Source organism: Alligator sinensis, unplaced genomic scaffold (genome assembly GCF_000455745.1).
Source record: "Alligator sinensis unplaced genomic scaffold, ASM45574v1 scaffold77_2, whole genome shotgun sequence".
NCBI lineage: Eukaryota > Metazoa > Chordata > Crocodylia > Alligatoridae > Alligator > Alligator sinensis.
Window position 1 is genome coordinate 1146429 of NW_005842016.1, and position 21210 is coordinate 1167638.

Here is a 21210-nt window from a genome sequence, read left to right on the forward strand (position 1 = left end):
CTAATATCCAACCAATAGTGTAAAGTGGGGTGCGTGTGAAGGGCCTGTGTCCTGGGTGCTGCCTAAGGAGAGGGGCACCAGAAGGGTGGAGGGAGAGTGCTTCACTCCAGGACTCCTGGCTGCTTCACTCTGCCTGTACTTCCAGTTACAAGAAGCAGCTGGTGCAGGCAATGTGTGTCATAGAGCACAAATTTTTTTGAGAATTGACCCCTTTTTCTTTTTTGCTTCCAAAATCAGCATTTTTTTTCCCTCTGGACATGGGCTTTGGTGGGAAAAAGGGATGAAAGTTTTATCCTGGCAGCAGCAAACTCCGCTGCTGCTCTAAAGAATTACAGTTCCCAGGACACCTTGCACTGGCTGCTGCTTGCTGTTGTTTTTGTACCTGTAAGCCAGAAGGCATGGGAGAAGACGGGGAAGGGTGTGGGAGGATTCTCTAGCGCACATTTTTTCGATGCTATGCCTCTGCATTCAACCAAAATGTCCTGTGTAGCATTTTAAGCTCATTACTTTTTGTCCTGTCCCTGTGGGCATAGAGAACGGCCCTTTATAACAACTCTTTCTATATTTGACGACTTTAAAAATATCCCCTCTGTCTTCTCTTTTACAAGCTAAATAATCCCAGCCTTTTCCTAGGGTAGAATTCTGTTTTCCTTTGTGCATCTAAATAACAGCTTTCTAATCATGTAAAATGGTATTTTTGGTAAATACATGCAGATAACAATTATGTTTCCCTTGTAGTATGGATGCAAAACTGTGCATGCATTGACCAAGCGTGTGCAGTAAACTGTGTATTGGCCAGGCATGTATGTGGCAATGTACTTATGCCCACTCTGGACATGTACATGCGTCTAAGTCCCAAGATCATAGCTAGCCAGAAACCTATGGCTAGAGGATGTAAGATGGAGAAGAATGAGTCTCCACATTTTGGCTCCAATACCTGAGTGGTTAAAACATTCACCCAAGAAGTGGGGAATCCTGTTCTAGGCCCCCTCACCTGGAAAGGGGTTGCCCAGAGATGCACAAATGCCCTCCTCCCCCACCTGCTGGTGCTGCTGCCACCGCCTGCCAGGGTTATGCACCATAGGGGGATGTGGGAGGGGGTCCCCACACCCCCCACCCTCCCTCACACCCACAAGATGCCCACCCGAGCTCTGCACTGCTGCCGACCCCTGGGTGTGGGCTGTGCGCTGCTGTCAACCCCACACTCTATTCTCCCACCTAGCTGCAGCTCCACCCCTGCTACTTCCTTACCCGCTGCCCAAAGTGAATGGGATGTGAAGGGATCTGAGCAGGTTCCTGGTGGCTTCAGCAGTAGCCCTGCCTGGAAACTGCCTGCTGGCTGGGCCTGGCCCATCCGCCCCCAAGGGCGGGAGTGAGGCACAATAGGGTATGTTGGGGGCATAGGTATATGTGGATGCCTTGCTCCCATCCTCGCATGTGGAAGGGCTGGACAGGGTACAATTCTTTGGTGTGTGCTGCAGGCCAGATAAAAGTGCCTAGCAGGCTGGATCTGGCCAATGGGATGTATTTTACCCACCCTTGGTCTAGGCTGGTCTGATATGCCAGCTCTGGCATTAGTCTGTGCTACTTTGTAGCAGGACTGACAGATATGTAAGTGAAAAACTGTCACAGATGCACTCAGACACATTTAGCAGACAGATGTTCATAGGTGGCATGGTACTACTATAATTACTGTAATTTTTTTTTCTTTTTTCTTTTCTTTGTTTTTTTTTCTTGCAAAAGGTATGACCGAAACAAATTGTCCCTGAAAGAGATCATGAACGTGCAATATGTGTCATGTATGAACCCTACTGCAGGGAGTTTCACAATCAACTCACGTCTTCAGGTAGAGACATATTGCTGATTACATTATGGTTTTAGCATCGTTAGACTATCTTCAAAGTATTCTGAAAAATAATATGTAGGAGAAGATAGTATCTATGACCCTGAAATTAATACTTTAGCCTTAATAAAGAGTCATGGCCATATTCTGGTGTCAATAACATCAATATAAATTCATTTTTAAGTCAATGTATTGGCAGACTTGAGTGTGGAATAGTTCCTTATTCCCTCATTTTTGGTCTTTCACCTCTATATTTCTTAACATACTACTGTTTAGAGCTAGAGCTGGACTAAGACTTCTTCCAGCCAGCCAAACCTGGTTTCAGAACAGGTGCTAAGGCATTACAAATTTATTTTAAATTAAACTATTTTAATTAGAATGTTCTTTTAAGTATTAAATATTTAACCCTCTGATTGTATTCACTCAAGCCTTTTTGTCTTGTTTTATAAAAGTTAGCTACATTTTTGGCACCAACAACATAACATACAATTTAAAAATTATGAAAGTATATGGTAGTCTAAATTTTTGTAACAGGTATTAAATCTGTACTAAGGATTAAGTGATCCTCTATTACAGATGAGGCAGAGCCCTAGCACAGGGGGCAAGGTACTCCACATTTGATGTATATGAATTTGCTTGTCTCTTCCTGTAATATATTTGGGGTTAGCTACTGTGAAAAACAGGATTCTTTGTATTATGGACCTTCAGTCTGAGTCAATGTGGCAATTACAATGTTTCTTACGTAACTTGAGAAAAGCGTTCTCTTATTAGAGGATGTTCTTCTCTTGGCATTGAACGGCAGCACTTACCAAATGAGTGTCAAAGAGGCTAGGGCATTGCTACTTCCTGATCAGGTATACAGCCGTTTGCAGTTATCATGCCAGCAAGAAGTATGGAATCAAGCTTAGTTTTATGAGAAAAACAGAGAAACTCAGAAGGGATATGAAAGAATGACCATGGTAGTTATACAGTAGCAATATATTTTGCATGAGGATTAAATTCTGCCCTCAACAGCTATGTACATATTTGAACTGACATCAATTGAATGTTTATGGGAACATAAGAACTGAGAGCAGAATTTGCCCCTATTTCTTGACAAGCACTTTATGAAAGGAGTTGACCTCCTTAATCTAACTCCTTAATCTTCTTTACCAAGGTGCATTATTTTGTTAAAAATGGTTTCTGAGCAATGCCCAAGGCCATTGCACTTAGAAATGAGGCCAATACAATTATAAATTTGTCTGTGTTTTCCTTCTCTTCCTCAGCGTCACTTCAGTGTGTTTACACTCTCATTTCCTGGATCAGATGCTTTGTCCACCATCTACAGCACCATCTTAAGTCAGCATCTGAAAAGTGGGAATTTCCCTGGGCCTCTGCAGAAATCTGCTCAGCAACTAATAACCCTGGCACTTGCTCTGCACCAAAAAGTAGCTGCTATGTTTTTGCCAACAGCTATCAAATTTCATTACATTTTCAATCTACGAGATTTATCCAATATCTTTCAAGTAAGAATGGCAGCTTTTCTTCTTGGGCATTAAAGGCAGCATGTGGGTATTTAAGAGTATGTATTCCCCTCTCTGAGTCCTGCTAGGCTCAGCATGGCCACCTAAGCTTCTCAGGACATTCAGCTCAGTTTACCAAGAAAAGACTAAGCATAATTTTCTGAGTAAACATTTTTTCATAAAAGCTCCTTTACTTTTTGTCAATTTGAAACTTGTGACAGTAATTGAGGGCTGAGAAAACTGGTCCAGCTGTCAGAATGCTAATCTGGGATTTTTGTGACATGGGTCTGATTCTATATTATATTAAAGGGGCATAGGTTGTAGCCGTGTTGGTCTAAGGACATAGACAACGTTGTTTGGGTAAGTCTGATATCTTTTATTAAACCAACTCAAATAGTTGAGAAAATTCTTCTCTGCAAGCTTTTGGGTATAAATACCCTTTGTCAGGCTGAGGAAGCATCTGCAGTTGGTGTATGCTCTTCCTGGATGGAATGAATAGTGAAGAAGCCAGAGGCTGGTACACATGCAAGAAAGCTAGTCAGTGAAGATGTAAATTGAGGAATCAGTAGGTGAGAAGTTGGAGTTGGGGGGTGGGGAGTAGAATTGTAGCTGGTAAAGAGTGGAGGGATACTGGGGTGTCAAATGTTAGGAAGGTTATATATTATAAATCCAATGTTTATATTTAGTCCATTATTTTTTGTATTCAGTAGATTTATGAAGTGAAGTTCGCAGGCTTGTCTGTGAAAGGTGTTTTGTAAATTCCCTTTGAGGATTAGAACTGAGAGATTTTAGGAAGAGTGGTTTTCTTGTGAGAAATGTGACCCCACAGGTAACTGGGTATTCTTGTCTTTAATAGATTTCCAGTGTGTGTTCATTCTGGTGCACAGTTGTTGTTTGGTCTCTCCTATGTATTTTCCATCAGGGCATTTGGTGCACTAGATGAGAGATACAGTAAAAGTTCTGTTATCCAGCATCTTACAAGCTGGCATGCTGGCTTGTAAGATAAACTGAAATCGGAAGTGCCCGCCGTGGCATTTCTAGTTTCTCCGTGCTCCCATGGTTTGGGGCAAAGCAGCCTGCACTGCCAAGTCCTGATGGCCCGGGGCCATAACAAGCTGTGTGGGGCTGTGTGGGACCTGTTTTCCTGTCCTGTGGGGCCCAGAGGGCCCAGAGGGCCCCACATGAGCAGCAGCAATGCTGCGGGAGGGGTGGAGGGACGCCTCAGACGTGGCGTGAGAAGCGGTGGCCAGGGCCGCTCAATTAACATATTTTGTTATCCGGCATCCATATTCTGGAGGAATGTCGGATAACAGATCTTTACTGTATCACATTTCTGGAGGTGCAGCTGTAAGATCCAGGAATCCTGATGGTTCTGTTATAGGGTGTAGTAATTGTGGGTGTGGTGGAGATATGTTGCCAGGTTTTACATTTTTTGCCATGGCATGATCTGGATCAGAGATGTGGGTTTTCTGGAAAATTTTGAATTGGAAAAATTTCCAATGCCCTAAATAGAGCATGATGTGATTTATCATGTTTATTTAATGTATATGTAGTAAACAAAACTAAAACAATACCCCCATGTTAATTTTATGTTCCAATAGCCACAAATATTTGAAGTGAAATATTTGATTAGGAAAAAAAATAAATACAGCACACTTAATGTGGCTTAAATGTTATATTCAAACAAATTCAAAGCTTTATGTGGAAAGAAATTATTTTTATTTGAATACTTGTAAAAATGTAAATATAATATACATTACATTATTACATATTATTATTACAATAGCATGTACTTCCCTTATATTGTTTGTTTAAATTTAAGAAAAAGAAGGCACTGAAAACTGTTGACACACTAATTTTAACATCGACAAAGAACTGTGAATGATATGCTGTGGTTGTCCACTCATCTACATCAACAAAGTTTAACTCTCGTCCACTAAGGCATTGTGGCACCTCCAGTTTCACTGTCACTATCTGTAGAATCACTTGCACTAGTTATTAGTTTCATTTCAGAATGAGACTGAGGCAAATCTGATTCAGAGCTACTTGAACCACATCCTCTTTCGCTAAAGGATGGTTTTACCAATGAGTCTATGGGCAAGGGCAACTTATCATCACACTGCATTTTCTCCATGAACTGTAATTCTGACTGATTCTCCAGAAGCAAGATATTTTGAGAAAAAAAAACTAGCTTAGTAGTGTGTTGATTTGGTTTTGATTTGACCTGCACAGCCAATTAGGAGAATTCATAACTTCATGTTTGGATTATTATGTGAGTGTATTTACCCTCCTGTTTACAAATCAAGAAAACATATATGTACTCTCTCACACACTTCCTAGGGATAAACATCTGAAAAACATTAATTACAACTTTGAAACTGCCAAGCTTGCCTAATATTGTATTGGCATCCATTCATTATTACTAATGCATTTTATGAAACAGTGAATTTTTAGAAATGTAAAATTCCCTACAGAAAAATAAAACACTGGAAAATTTCCCACCCCATATCTCTGGTCTGGATACATGGCACAGTCTGTTTTAACATGGCTCTGGTGTGGGGTCTGTTTTGCTCCAGAACTAAGCTAGTCTCTACAATGGCAATCAGCAAAGGGAAAATCGCGCACACAGAAAACTCACTAAATATATTTTATATCATTAAATTGCCGCCAAAAGCAGCATATGTTCAGTAATGGAAACCAACTGTGATGTTGATTATATGCAGCTAACACTGAAGATGACTATAAAACACATGAGCCACATGGAGTAAATATCCAGATGGTAACTTTTTTTTTTTAAATGTTATTAAAAACACACTTATCACCCTACACTTACAAAACTGCACATATTGAGCATCCTTGTTTTACCAGTACTTCATATCACAGAAACAACTACGTATCAAAAACATAAAGCTACATATATTAAACCCTTAAACAACATGCATCACATTCCCACAAAAAAACCCAAACCCCTTACAGAAATCTTTTTCTTCATACAAAAACCCATGAAAAAACAATTACCTCAGTAACCACCTGAAACTCTCCACCCCTCCCATCATTCTTCTCTGTTGGTTTAGCAAAACAAGCATTCAGTCCTTTTTCTTCTACTTCTTCTCTGCCTCTTCCATTCCATTCTCTTCTTTGTCCAGATCAATGTAGTAGTTCAGTTAACGCAGCTCCAGCTTCAGGCACTCTATTTCAGTGAAAGCCAACTCCTTAAACACCCAGAGGTTTCTTAGTTTCCATAAACTAGTTTTAAAACATGCTAATGAAGTCCTTAATAATGTCCATATAGTACCATCTCCCTTGCATATGACAAATTTATTTTGTTGACACTCAGAAAGTGGCAGACTCTTTCCCCTTTGCATATGTACACTCCCAAAACATGTTCCACTGTTTCTTCGTCCCTGCTTCTCTTCCTCGGACGCCTTGATGAGCTCGTCAAGCCCTATCTGTGTTGCGCTTCTCTCACTGGCAAGATATTTCTTACAACCATCTATGCTAGGTCAGCATGTTCATAAAATCAGAAGTAGCACAGCTTTAAATGTCACCACTCTTCTGGCAAAGGACTGTGTCCTCCTGGACCATAACCAAAGTATTTGCCATGGCTTTACTGTCACCTTTTCTCGTACGTACTGTATTCCCTTTCCCCTTGGCGCCCATCAGGATCCCTAGCACTCTGATTTCTCCCTCCCTTATTTTAAGGCCCAACATCTCCAAGTCCTTCCAGTTTCCCGCTCCCATTATGGTGCTTTTTTGATCTATTGAGTTTAGCCTCTGTCATTTCTCCATACTCTGATGTATGCAGTAGCACCCTTTCTATTGAAAGGCTATTTCTAACTACTACATTTATATCATCCAAGTATAGTATGCATTTTACCTCACCCCCTCCCAGTATTTTTACTCTGCTTATGATCTTGTCTTTTCTTATTTTTTGTGCTAAGGTTTCATGCCACACACAAACAGTAGTAGTGACAGGGAACACCTTTGTTTCACCCCTATATGGATTTCAAAGGCTCTGCTTAGATTCCCATTAATTTGGACTTGACTCTTTGCTTCTCTACACAACAACCTTATCCAGCATAAAAATTTGTCTAGGAACCCCATTTTTCCTAGTACCTGGTATTGTAATCATGATCCACTCTGTCATATGCTTTTTCTAAATTCAGGTTTGCTATAACTGTGTTTGTTTTCTTCTCTTGGAGCTGATTGTATTAGAGATCCTTCTACCTGGTACTGCACATACTTGGTCTTCATGTATTAACTTCTTCAGGTTTTTGCTCATCCTCAAAGTCACTGTCTTGGCCATTAACTGACAGTTTATATTATGGAGTGTAATCAATGTCCAATTTTTAAGGACATCCTTCTTCCCTTTCTTCAAGAGTAAGATCACAATATTTCTTGTAAAATCTTTTTCAAGATCACAACACCTTTGCTGCACTGTTTTTTTCAAGAGCACAGGACCTCTTGTAAAATCTTTCCCTGACTCTCCTGTTTCTGCCATTTCCTCAGGCACTTTCACTGTATCCCTTCCTACCCACACGGAAAACTTCTCATAAAATTCCATAGGTATTCCATCAGTTCTTGGTGATTTTCCTCTTTTAAAGGGTATTAAACACTCCTCCACTTCCTTTAAATTTATATTTTCTTCCATTTTCTTTGTTTCCTCCTCTACTTTCTCTTCAATCTTTGCCAAGAAATTCATCTTCTTCCAGTCTGTTTCCTTCTTCTGGTATAGCTCTTCATAAAATCTTCTTGTCACCTCCAACACCTCCTCCTTTTCTACCTGGGCACCACTTTCTTCCCACACTGCTTTAAGTTCTTCTTTTGCCACCTTTACTCTGGCCAAAAAATACAGGGACCACACTTTGTTTGCCCCCACCCAGGGTGGTTGTGCTAACAACATTTTCTCTCTTGTCTTGCTTTTAAACCAGGTTTCTAACTCTTGCCTGGTTTCTTATAGCTCTTCTTGTACTTGTTTTCCTTCTGAGGCTTCCTTTGGCAACTCCTGCATCTTTTTTTGCATCTCTCTTAGCACTTCCGTTTTTTTCCCTGCACATCTTCAGCCTTCTTTCCTGAAGAATTCTCTCATCCTCTTCTTCACCATTATCCATCATTCTCTGGTAGTCTCAAAAGATTTATTCAGTGTCTGCCACCCCTCATACTGTCTCGTATATGGTTGACATTGTACCTATCTGGCCTCATAGAGGTGCTCTCTTACCACTTCAGAGCATGCACCCAGTGTCAGCTGCAGGGGGTGTTCTGGTGGATTTGACATTGGGTCATGTTCACCCTGAAGTAGGCCCCAATACTCTCCTGCCATGACTTGGTCTTTTCCTTCAGTGTTGGGGCTCCTTCTCCCCACTCTTTGTGGACTGGGCACTGCCCTAAGTGGGTGTTCTTGGGGCTACACCTCCCCTACACCCCCAGCCATGCACCAACCCTCAGGACGGCCAGCTGCTGGACCCCCAGCTCACCCTTATGACGTCCTCACCTGCCTCCTTTCTCCGTCTCTTATCACCCAGCCTCTTTCAGTGCAAGATGCCTATGGGATGTTGGACTGTCCTGGTCAAAATGTCAGGGTTTCCTTCACTATGCAGCTGCCTGCTATGCCATCCTGGTGCCTCCTGGCCTGTGGAGGTTGCCCTTGGCCCCTACTCCCTGCTTCAGGGCCCTGTGAAACTCAAAACAATTTGGAAAAAAAAGGAACATTTGGGTATGGGGTTTCAGCCTGCGCCACTCATGGGTTCAGCATCTTTGGCCCCAAAGTCACTCGACACTGTCCTCTTTAGCCTGGACACCCTGCCGGGCCGGCGTGGTACCTCTCTCAATAATTCCCAGACCCCTCCATTGGGTCCTTGCCAGTATCCTTCCCGAGCTGCCGACACTGCTCGTGTGCAGCCTGGGGAGCAGCTTCACCTTCTATCCCCAGTGGTGATGCTGTCTCACCCTCCATTTCCCTGCCGCCAACTTTTAAATCAGCCGGGCGGCAATTCTTAATGACGTCATCAGTTGGTGCCACTCCCAGCCAGCAATAAAAGCAGCTGATGATCTGTGTAGGTGGTTCAACTCAGTGTGGCTTGTCTGGCTCCGTTTTTCCTACGGAAGGTAAGTGTGCCCTGCCTTCAGGGCTTTTCTCCTTCTTCCCTAAGGAGAAGGCAGGGTGGGTCAGCCCTGCCTCGGGACCCACCATGGGAGGGTATGCGGAGGCCTCCACCTGTCTCTCCCTGGGACAGACATATCTTTTCACCTTGTAACAGGTGCACATTTAACTTTCACAGCACCTTTCCTCTCATGGGGCTCTTACCAAAGCTCATTTCCACCTTCAGCATCTGGAGATTGCTAAAAGCCACATGTATGGTTTCTTTCTTTCTTATCCCTGTTTCTTTTGATACAAGCACAAAGTCAATTCTTAATTGTCTCCGCTCCCTCCCCACCACTGGCATCTGTTCTAGTGAAAACTTTCTCCCGTGCCCACGCACCTCTTAGTGAGTCCTCTTTTATTATATTTGATAACGGTCTGGATGAGCTGTCTGAACTCTGTTTCCTCCTTTTCCTATTCTGTCACCCACTTTGATTATACATTGACCACTTAAACTGCTAGCTTTCTAAGCAGTGCATTCCTTCCCTTCGTCTCTAGTGGTGCATATACATTGAAAATTTCTAATTGTGTTCCTCTGACTGATAGTATAATTCATTGCAATCTGCTACTGATGACTTCTTCTACCTGCTTTGCCCTCAGCTCTGTGTTCTTGAATAATACTGCTACCCTTGCTGCAATGTTCCCATTTGTCCCTGACCACCAGGGATCCTGTTTTTCCGATTAAAAAAAAAACAAGCCCAAATTTTCAGATATAAAAAAGAACCCAAAATGCAACTGTTTCCATTATTAAAATGAAATAGATAGATAGATAGATAGATAGATAGATAGATAGATAGATAGAGTGGCAATGTGTAGGAGATGCATAGGGCGCATATGCACCCCTTGAGAGTGCTGGTGCACACCCTGACAGCTGGCATTCCCCACTTAGGCAATGGACTGGGGGGCATACAGGAACATAGGTGTCCCATCTGAGAGCGGTGGCCAGGGAGTGGGGGTGCTAGAAGAAGCACCGCTGGCATTTCCAGGCATGCCCCTAGCACTTCTGGGTGCACCATGATTGGCCGTAGGGGAGAACCCCTCCCCAGTTCGCATGATCAGCCGTGGGGGGGACCTCTTGCCCTTGATTGCTGACTGGCCACTGTGGGGCAAGTGCCCCTCTGACTCAGGAGGCACCAGTTGCCCATAGATAGATAGATGTGTTTCATTTTAATCACAGAAACATATGGATTTGGGGGTTTTTTTATATATCCGGAAATTTGGGATTTTTTTTTATCAGAGAAAACCAGGATCCCTGTTGACCATCAAGATAGTCCCCATCTCCACTCTTTCCTCAAACTGTTTATAATCTCTCTCCCCATTATACCACATTCTTGTAGACAGATGATGTCTGCCCTGATTAGTTCAACCCTGGTTCAATCTGTTCCCATCTTTTCTTTGTTAAAATACTCCTGACATTAAGCGACACTAATGTCAATGCCTTTTATGCTTGTTTTGAAATTAGTGTGCCTGTCCCTTTAAGGTTTATCTGTGCTACTGCTTGGGGTGGTTGACTCCTCTCCCTCCCTCACTCTCATTCCTGTAGCCTTTGCAAGCGGTAGGATCACTTTTGCATTTAGGAAGGTTTATATATTTCCACCTCCTCTCTGCTTCCCGCCTTCTGGTCTCCACTCCAGGTTGGAGCCCAGGGGCACCAGCAGCAGGAAACTGCTCTCCTGCTCTTCCTCTGACTCACCTCCCTCATTATCAGGTTTCTTCTTCCTGCTCTTCAGCCTCTGCATTTTAGTTGTTTTCCTGGCTTGTCTCTGGTTGTTTTCCTTGCTTCATCTCCACATCTGTTGTCTCTGGGGGTTTCTTCTTTCTTCCCCACCCCTACCTCCATGTCTGAGCTGTTGGCTATTCCTGCCTTCCCTTCCATTCTGTCTCTTGTCTCCTGTGCTGCCTCAGTCACAGAAATTTTGCCCCACTTCTCTCTTTCACCCTTATGCAGGGTTTCTTCCACCATTTCTACCTCAGTATCCAGCTCCTCCTCTCCTCTGTTCTCCTCCTCTGGTTTTCTTGTTCTTCCGGGGGTCTGACTATACTTACAAAGGCTTTGGAGCACCTACAAGTGTCCCTTTCTCTTACAAGTAATACATTTTAGGGACTCTGGAACTCTTCTGCTCTGTGCCCCATCCCTTCACACCTGCACACTGTGAGGGGAGAGTGTGCAGACTGGTGACCCACTTTTTCTGCACTTGCTGCAGTTTTGGTTGCTGGTGGAATATTATAAAACCCCAGTGTGCCCTGAACTTGATCACTGATGGGAGGCACAGCAGCTCACCTGGGCTCCACATATATGCTTATAATACTATCCATGCTCTCCAGGTCCTTGTCCAGATACCATATTTGTCCTTTGCTTTCTCTGCCAACATTTCCCTTTGGACATACATTCCCATCCATCTTTCTGTGTTTTATGTCTGTAGTAAATCTGTGTACGTTTGAACTATAATCACTCTTTCTCGTAATTTTTTCTTTGCTGTGAATTGTATCCCTCTTAATTCTTCCCTCCCACATTTCTTTGTGTATTTCTTCCAAAAGTTCTCATACCTTTCTCCATCCCAGTAAGTCAGTTCCCAAGTCTTTCAGTTTGAGAAAGCAATCATGCTGGTGAGATGCTCTGCCTGCAGTCACCAAATCTTCAGTACTAATCAAAGTTAACTGAACTTTTCTGCGGCTTTTGCCTCTTCGGAGCAGGCTGGGGGGCTGAGATCATATCAAGGGGGCTAGGATAGGCTGGGGCCTGTGAAGTGTTCCGCACAGTGTAGCCCTCTCCCACCACTCCCCACCCTAGGATGGGAAAATGGGAGGCCTGCAGATGGAAGCCACAACCTCTATTGCTCCATGTTTCTCTGTTGCCATGCTCCATGCTCTTGCTGCTGCAACCTTCCTCCTGATACTGGCAGGGCTCTGCCTGTTCCCAGGTAGTACCACCCCTTGGCCGTAGAGTTTGTGAGGGTAAAATGTTTGTCTACAGACTGGCGGGGAGGGGATAGGGGGGAGAGAGCAGTGCATCCTGGGATTCTGGAGAATTGCAAGTTGCTTGTTTTATCTCCATGGAGCAGGTGGAAGTTACCCTAACATGAGCTGGATATCACAGTCCAAAGTTAATCCTCACTGAAGTGGCATAACTTTAAGATACTCAGAGGGCATTTAGCAAAAGTTAATCAGTTTGAACTTGTGAACACTTATGTTTTAAGTGCTCTTAGCATGGTCTAAATGTATTGTGTAACGTTACCCTTAGTCTCCCTCAAGATGAACTTGGAACCCAGTAAAGCAAGTGTAGGTGCTACCCTAATCTTTTCTCCTGCCTGAAGGGGTGCTGCTTCTCACCATTGCTGGGCAGGCAGGTACTCCACTGCTGCTGTCATTGCTCTGCATCACTATATTGGGAGGGGGGCAGTGCTGCACACCACCAGTAGGGGACACTGCTCACCACTATTGGGGCAGGGGGAATGTAGTTTTACCTGTCCACGTCTGATTGTGGAAGCAACCCAATCTTTTAGACCTTTAGTGAATTCTAGGATTTTAGCTCTCTGAAATCTAGCAGACACAAGTTTGTTACCTGACTCACGAGTGCTCCAAGGATTTCTGTTCATTAGAAACAAGTAGGTAATAGGGCTCAACCTGCACCTGCTAGAAGATCACCATCCCTATGTCACCATAGCGTATGTCACTGCCCTATATCACCATACAACGTACTATGGCAACGTAGGGATCACGTGAGTTTGCATATGATTGGTGATTACTTTGCCGTAGTGGTATACTCCCCCCATTTTAGTGTGTCACTGCAGCAAAGTAGTGGCAGAAAGTAACCATGCACTGTGTGCATGGTGCAGTAGGGGCAGTTACTGCACTATGCTGTAGTACTTCCTTTTGGAAGTACTAAAAGGAAGTACTAAAGCACGGTGCAGTAACAACATCACTGTAGGGTGACGTGTAGACATGCCCTAAAGGTAATTATGTATCCTGACAATCTTTACTTTGCTGCTGGTCAGTGGTGAATACCCCAAATCTTATTGAAAAAGGAAGTGTTTAAGCCCCAGGCCAAGACAGGCCATAGTTAAATGCATGTGTCGCCCTCAATTTGTTTTTCTCTTTCCTTTTAGGTTACTAGAGAGTATCAAGTTTAGTCCAGATCCCTGAATGATTTCAAAGCCTTGACAGTCTGTCATATCAATTTCTGCATGCTGCTTTGAAGTGTGCCAAAAAATTGGAAGGTGTTTCTCATTCTGATAATTAACATATTACCCAGCTTCTGTGCCAGATCTATATTGTCTCCTGGGAAGATTATTATATTCAGTAATCTGTCATTCAAGATTACCCTTTAATAAATCCTTATCTAATTGGTCCCAGCTGAAAGGCATTTGGCTCATAACAGAGTTTATGCATGTATTTAGGAACTCAGAGGCAATGTAATGGAATTATAGCACTACATGTGACAACTCTAATGAGCATGGTTGTTTTCCTGAGTAAATATTCATGCTGCAGTGTTGCAGACAGTCACTGTTTTATCAGGTTTTTCTTGATATATGATGTTTTATCTAACACCCCATTTTCTGGAAGCAAGTGATTAGCTCCCATGACTGAAGGGAAACTTTTCAGTGTCACCCAAGTGTATCCTATGGGGCCAGACATTTAGATATTCTTAGATATTGTGATATCTTTGACCAAGAGACCTTGTTTTTGTCTCTTTGTCTGTAAGCAGCTAAGACAGTGGAGCCACTCAGGAGCCAATCGAATTAAAACACCTGCAGCATCTCATGTATTCAGCATCCCATGCTTTAAAATGGCAGTGGGGGAGCTTTAAACGTTCAACAAGCTTTAGTTAAAGTGCTCCTGCCATGATTTGGAAATGTGGGAATGCTGAATACATGTGATGCTGAAAATGCTGGAGCATTCTAATTAGAATGGTTAATTAGATGGGTCAAGTTTTTTAATATAATAGGCTAATTAAATTAATAGAATCTGCTCCGACATATTCTAATTAGAATGTGTTGGAGCAGGCATCGGACATGTGTATAGGTGCCCTTAGGTTCTATCACAATACAAGTATTGCTAATAAAAATTACAAAAAAAATCTTAACAACATTTAAGCTTATCTCATGATTATTTTGAGATATGACTTCTTTTTTGACATTTGTATTTGACAGCACTATCACAGATTGTCTTATAGCAAGAAGACAGTTTCTGTTATTAAATTAATGCATCCAACCAATTAAGTAAGTCTTTATGAAAGTAATGTTTTTATTAGGTTACCATGCATTAATTTGGATGAAAGTATAAGGTATCTGCCAAAGGGCACAAGAAGGCTGACACACCGCAGAGAAACCTTTAAAACATGAAGTTGCCAGCCATTCTCTGAACTTATATTTGTTCAGAAAAAAGATAATTTTCCATTCATTAAATGTTTAAAAAAAAACAAACCATAATCAGATAGAAGAGAGAGAATGCTTTATGTCACTTTTTAATGCATTTTATATTTTATGTATAAATAATTAGTTTTATATTTAATTCATGTAATTAAAAACCTTATGTATTGTTAATAGGCTTAGTTATAGGCATCGTCTCTTTGAAACATAATTCTTTTGTGAATTTTAATAGGGTACATTGTAAACATACTACAATAAGCTGACACCAATGAATGCTTCTTTTTTAGACAGTATATGTCTAATTAAAATAATTATTTTTTTAAGTTGTTAAAACCGAGATTTCCAGATTGTTTTTCCTTTTGAAGATGAGCACCCTCCAGTTGTAATGTATCTGCCTGGGTGAATTAATTGAGCTCACTGGGGCTTGAAAACCTTACCAGGGAAGGAAATGCCAATCGCAACTCATACCCTAAAAGTAGGGAGGCCTGGGTTTGGAAGCTGAATGGCTGACTTCTCTTCTCCAAAGGGTTTTGTGTGTTTGGGTTGTCCTCATGGGGAGCCAAGGTAGTTTAGTAGATAACGCATTGAATTGGGCCCTATTAGAAATGAATCCTAGCTGTGGTTTTGCTATTGCTCTTCTGGACAGCCTTAAGTAAAAGATTGCCTCTCACTGTGCCTCAGTTTTGTCTTTAAAATGGGAGTATTGCCATGAGAATTGCTTTTTTAATGTACTTTGTGGGCCATTAACCAAAAAATGCTGCATAAGACCTAAGTATTATTTTGATTCAGATGCTGTTGTTCTGATATTTAGATCATATGTGTTCTATGACTTACTATCAGCTCTACTTCTTCATGGTTGCTCTTCAGTGTTGGAAGTCTGTTATGTACACAGAACAAAGCAAAAGTAATGTAAAATTCATTGTTGCAGGCAGATTGAGAAACCAAAGATAACAAGGACTGCATTTTCTGTGGGCTTTTTGGCCATGGAATTATCAGTCTGATCCCATGGTTCTTATAATAATCCTGAATTTAATAAATATTCACCTATAGTTCCTTGCACTAGTCCAGATATAGAAGCTGAGAATTCAGTTTGTCTCCTGTGTTGACAAAGGAGCTTTGGTAATGAATGTAGTTGATCTTTATATCCATGTCTTCTACACAGGGCATTCTGTTTTCTACCCCAGAATGTCTGAAGCATCCCCAAGACCTAGTGAAGCTCTACCTGCATGAGGCAAACCGTGTGTACCGGGATAATATGGTTGATGAAAAAGATTTTGACATCTTTGACAAAATGCAGATGGAGATGGTGAAGAAATTCTATGATGTAAGTGTCATGGTTTGGATTTGTCACGTTAACAAACTCCAGAATAATTTTTCAAAGCCAAAGATGTACTGAATGCAGAAATGTCTTTAGGAAAATGTAACAAAGAGGTCCTGAGATCTGCTCAAGTCATATTATTTGTTTGGTGTACCTTATTTTTCTTGTCTATAAAATAGGTAAAATAATACTACCTTAACTCACAAAGGTTTTTTTAAATTTTATTTAGCTAGTGTATATAAAGAGCTTTAAACATCTCAAATGAATGTTTAAACTCAGGCTAAGGGTTCCTTCGTTTCAGTTGGAAGAGGCTGAATCCAGAGTGCAGCAAATTGTCCTCAGTTCAACTAGGGTATAAATATATATTTTCTGATATAGGCAGACAAGGTTCCTTGGGTGAATTTGATATCTTTTATTAGACCAACCCAAATGGTTGGAGAATAGTTATTAAGCAAGCTTTCGGGTTCAAAAACCCTTCGTCAGAATCAGGAAGCTGCAGCAGTTGGTGTGTACTCTTCCTGGATGGAATGAAAAGTAAAGAAGACAGGGGCTGGGCTGGGCTGGGCTGGGCTGGGGAGTCAGTTGCCTGATATTGCATTTGTGCTGCCATAAAAATGTGAGAAAATAGATGTCTCTACCCTTTCATGGCACATCAGTGGCCATGGCTGTCTATTTGCTCTGTGGTGGGTGAGTGTGGGCAGCCCTTGTTGCCCCCTCCTCTTGCCCATCACTCCCTGCTACTCCTGTGTGCATATTTATTTTAAGTACAGATGCTCTCATCATCCATTTAACTACCTAATCCTGTGGAAAATACTGTAGAGCTTTTATTCTCAGTGATGCATTCTGGCAGGGCTGTCTTGGTGGTGGCCACAGGCCACCTGCAACTCTTCCCAAGGACTCCTGTCACCTTTACCTCCTCAACTTCCCACACTTCCCTTCACAGATCTGGATGTCATTCCTCCTGATCATCACTGGCTTCCTCCATTGCTCCTAGCTACTGGGGTCTCCTGGCTTTCCCACCCTCCTTCCCTCTGGACCTAGGTGAACTGGGAACCACACTACTTCATTTCTAAATTGCAATAGAGCTTATGCTAGAACTGCACTGATCTGTCACTTCAGAAGCTTTCCCTGTGGGGAGTTAGTGAGAAGGCAGTCAAACTTCTCTTTTGCATTTCCTTGGCAGGAGACTGAGGAGATGCTAGAACAGACCAAGAAGATGAACATGTATTGCCATTTTTCAAAAGGTATTGGGGAATCCAAATACATGCCTGTTCAGACCTGGGAGTCATTGAACCAGATCCTTGTAGAAGCTCTGGATAACTACAATGAAGTCAATGCTGCCATGAACCTGGTCCTTTTTGAAGATGCCATGTGCCATGTGTAAGGAGAATTTCTGTCTTCATACTCTCGTATAATCATTTGCCAGAATATTTGCAGAGATTGTTCAATGCAATTAATTTTCTTTTAATGTTTTCTTGTGCAAGGATTATCCATTATTTTATTTTATTTGTTGTTAAGTGGATCTGTAAGTATCCAGCATCTCAGAAGGCATTGATACCTCTCTGTCTCAACTTCAACTTCGTAACTGAAACAGGAATTCTTTGTCCCAAAAAGGTCTTGCGAGCCTTTTCTCAAGGATATCTGGAAAACTAAGAGATGACACTGCAATGATACAATGATGAAATACACACAGGTGACAGTTGTCACATGTACTTGCCTAAGGGGGCTACTCCACACATCTTCAGGAGGCCTCAAATGCCTCTACACAAACGCTCATAGTATGGGGAACAAGCAGGAGGAACTTACACTCCTGCTAGCTTACACCAAGCCAGACATAGTGGGGCTCACAGAAATGTGGTGGGACCCAACACATGACTGGGCAGTGAATATCAAGGGCTATAGGCTGTATAGGAGGGACAGGACAGGGAGAAAAGGTGGGGTGTGGTACTCTACATCAAGGAGGAATACACATCCTCATCAAGTAGCACAAGGTCAGATGAGGGGCACACTGAAGTGCTCTGGGTTAGAATACAAGGAAGTCTAGGGGAAAGGGACTTAATGGTGGGGGTCTACTACAGACCACCCAACCAAGGGGAAGAGCTAGACCGGGAATTCTTAAATCAGCTCACGGAAGTAGTTAGGTCAAAAGATGTGGTCATTATGGGTGACCTGAACTTTTCAGACATCTGCTGGGAAGAGCACACTGGAGGAGAAGGACAGGCTGGAACTAGATCTGGACAGGTTACAGGGGTGGGCGGATGAGAACAGGATGGGTTTCAATACTGAGAAGTGCAAGGTACTGCACCTGGGGAGGAAGAACCAGCAGCATACCTACAGGCTGGGGAACTCCCTTCTCATCAGCACAGAGGCAGAAAAGGATCTTGGAGTCATTATTGATGCCAAAATGAACATGGGCCGACAGTGTGGGGACATGGTCAGGAAGGCCAACTGCACCTTGTCATACATCCACAGATGCATCTCAAGCAGGTCCAAGGAGGTGATCCTCCCCCTCTATGTGACACTGGTCAGGCCGCAGTTGGAGTACTGCGTCCAGTTCTGGGCGCCGCACTTCAGGAGGGATGTGGACAACATGGAGAGGGTCCAGAGGAGGGCCACCCGCATGATTAGGGGGCAGCAAGGCAGGCCCTAATAGCAGAGGCTATGGGACCTGAACCTGTTCAGCCTCCACAAGAGGAGGCTGAGAGGGGATCTCGTGGCCTTCTACAAACTGGCCAAGGGGGAGCAGCAGATTATGGGAGAGCCCCTGTTCCCCTGAGCACTACCAGGAGTTGCAAGGAATAACGGCCATAAATTGACTGAGATTAGATTCAAGCTAGGTATCAGGAGACACTACTTCACGTTCAGGGCGGCTAGGATCTGGAACCAACTTCCAAGGGAAGTGGTGCTCGCTCCTACCCTGGGGGTCTTCAGAAGAAGGCTAGACTATCACCTAGCCGGGTTCGTTTGACCCCAGCATTCTTTCTTGCCAATGGCAGGGGGTCGGTCTTGATGATCTGCTTAGGTCCCTTCCGACCCTACCAACTATGAAACTATGAAAGCCCTTAGCTTGGTTCTTAGTGCACATGTTCCAAGCTTATTGCCTAATATGCAATAAAGATACCTAACTGAGATACCATTTCTAAAAACTTCTGTGTGGGGAATATTTTCAAAGGTATCTAAATGATGTTGGAGTATAAGTCTCAATTTTAAAATTAAATTACAACCAAATTTAGTTGTATTAAGTATCTTAAGTTTCAAATAGGCATCTAGTGGAATTTTCAAAAGTGTGCAGGTAAGTGGTTAACTTCCATGGATTTCAAGTTATGCATTTATATTTTTGTTTTGTTTTTATCTTACTCATGAATGGCTAAAGGGTAGGAGACCATTGAAAACATTTTCTGAAGGGAATTAGGTTACATTACTAAATTTATGGGCTTCCAGAGGCCCAGTAGACTGCACAGAGGGACTGAGAGAGCCCCAAACTGTGGAGTTACTTTGGGGGAGGCACTGAGACATGTGAAACTGAGGATTGCTATTTTGGGGCCAGCAAGAAAACCTATGATCTATGCAGAGCAGAGCAGGGCATCTGAAGCCACACCCCCATTTTTGCAAGATAGCCTCCCAAAACATGTTTTAAATCAACAAAGGGGTAACAGGCAACGGTGAGAGAGGTATCAGAGTGGCTGAAAGACCTAAACGCATCTTATCCTGCTTCTAGAGGGCATAGAGAGAAGCAACAGGGAATCTGAGACCTGTTATAGCTCCCAACACCTGTCTCCTGGCTGCATATCCCAGACACTGCCCTGTCATGACTCTCCAGGGAGCCAACTTAAAGGATTGCTGGCCAAGGGACTAGACCAGGAGCAGGCAATTATTTTGGCTGGAGGGATGCTTAACAAGTTTTGGTGAGCTGTTGAGGGCCATGTGAGTAGCCCTGCCCCCTGGTCACCATCTTGGGACAGGAAGTTCCACCCCCTAACCACTGACCTTTGCCACCAGAAGTCCCTCCACTTGCCCCCTGGACATCCTGCTTTTGGGAGGGGAGGGTTGCCATCTTGGAACCAGAAAAAAACCAAAAACAAATCATGCATTAAAAGTCAAACACCTCCTATAACATATTTTAATTTTATTACAAAAATATTTTTGTCATGATTTGTATTTGCATACTGTATGTGAAGATGATTGCATAATAACTAAAAAATAAAGTCTTACTCTTATATATTGGGTGTGGGGGAGTTGGAGTGGGGGTTGTGTGGTGGGGTGTGGGGGCCAATAGGTTATGTTGGGGGATGTACATGTCTGGGGCTTGTTGGGGTAGGACGTGGGTGTGTGGCTTTTGTGGATGTGAGGGATCATGGCGGGACATGGGGACCCCCCACACCCTCCCACTCCCCCATGGCACGCAGCCCCTGCTGGCAGCAGCAGAAGCACCAGCAGGTGGGGGTGCTCATGCCTGGCACAGGCACTACTGCCTAGTGGCGCATGTCTCTGGCCAGCACTGCACATGGAGCCGAGGGTTGCAACCTGGCCAGGCCACCCCTATACAGGGGATCTGCACAACCCATGTGCAGCTCCTGGCACTCATGGATCTGGCCCACAGGCTGTATTTTGCCCACCTCTGTACTAGACCATGGCTGACCATTGGTGGGGCAGGTAAACTATTGTGTTAGGAAGTGAGAGACCCAGGTTCAAACTCATTCTTGGTGAGGGGGGCCCAGAACCAAGGATCTCTAGGTGAACATACTAGTCACTGAGATATTTGGAGGAAAAAGATGAGGCCTCTCTCATTTTGTTAGAATCAATCTGTACAAATACATAATCATCCATACACACAGGGCTGTATGTACAGAAATAGAATACTCCTGGATGAATAAGTATTAAAAATGCCCTGTCATCAACCAAAAATGGCCAATTACATGACCAGGAAAGAATAGATTGCCATAAACTGCTTAGTCACATTTGAAAATGCTGCTAAGCACTATTGTGTCTTTAGGCACCTAAGTATCTTTGAAAATTTGCTTCTTAGGATCCAGTCTTAT

General features: G+C 43.0%; 1 protein-coding gene across 1 annotated transcript in view; it reads left to right on the plus strand.

Annotated features, from left to right (window-relative positions):
- DNAH9 (dynein axonemal heavy chain 9) overlaps positions 1 to 21210 on the plus strand; it is a 524795-nt gene that overhangs the window by 252046 nt on the left and 251539 nt on the right. The window contains exons 40-43 of the mRNA XM_025202178.1: positions 1744 to 1846; positions 3109 to 3348; positions 16016 to 16177; positions 17355 to 17551. Coding sequence (XP_025057963.1) covers positions 1744 to 1846; positions 3109 to 3348; positions 16016 to 16177; positions 17355 to 17551 — 702 coding nt within the window. The remainder of the gene's footprint in view (positions 1 to 1743; positions 1847 to 3108; positions 3349 to 16015; positions 16178 to 17354; positions 17552 to 21210) is intronic.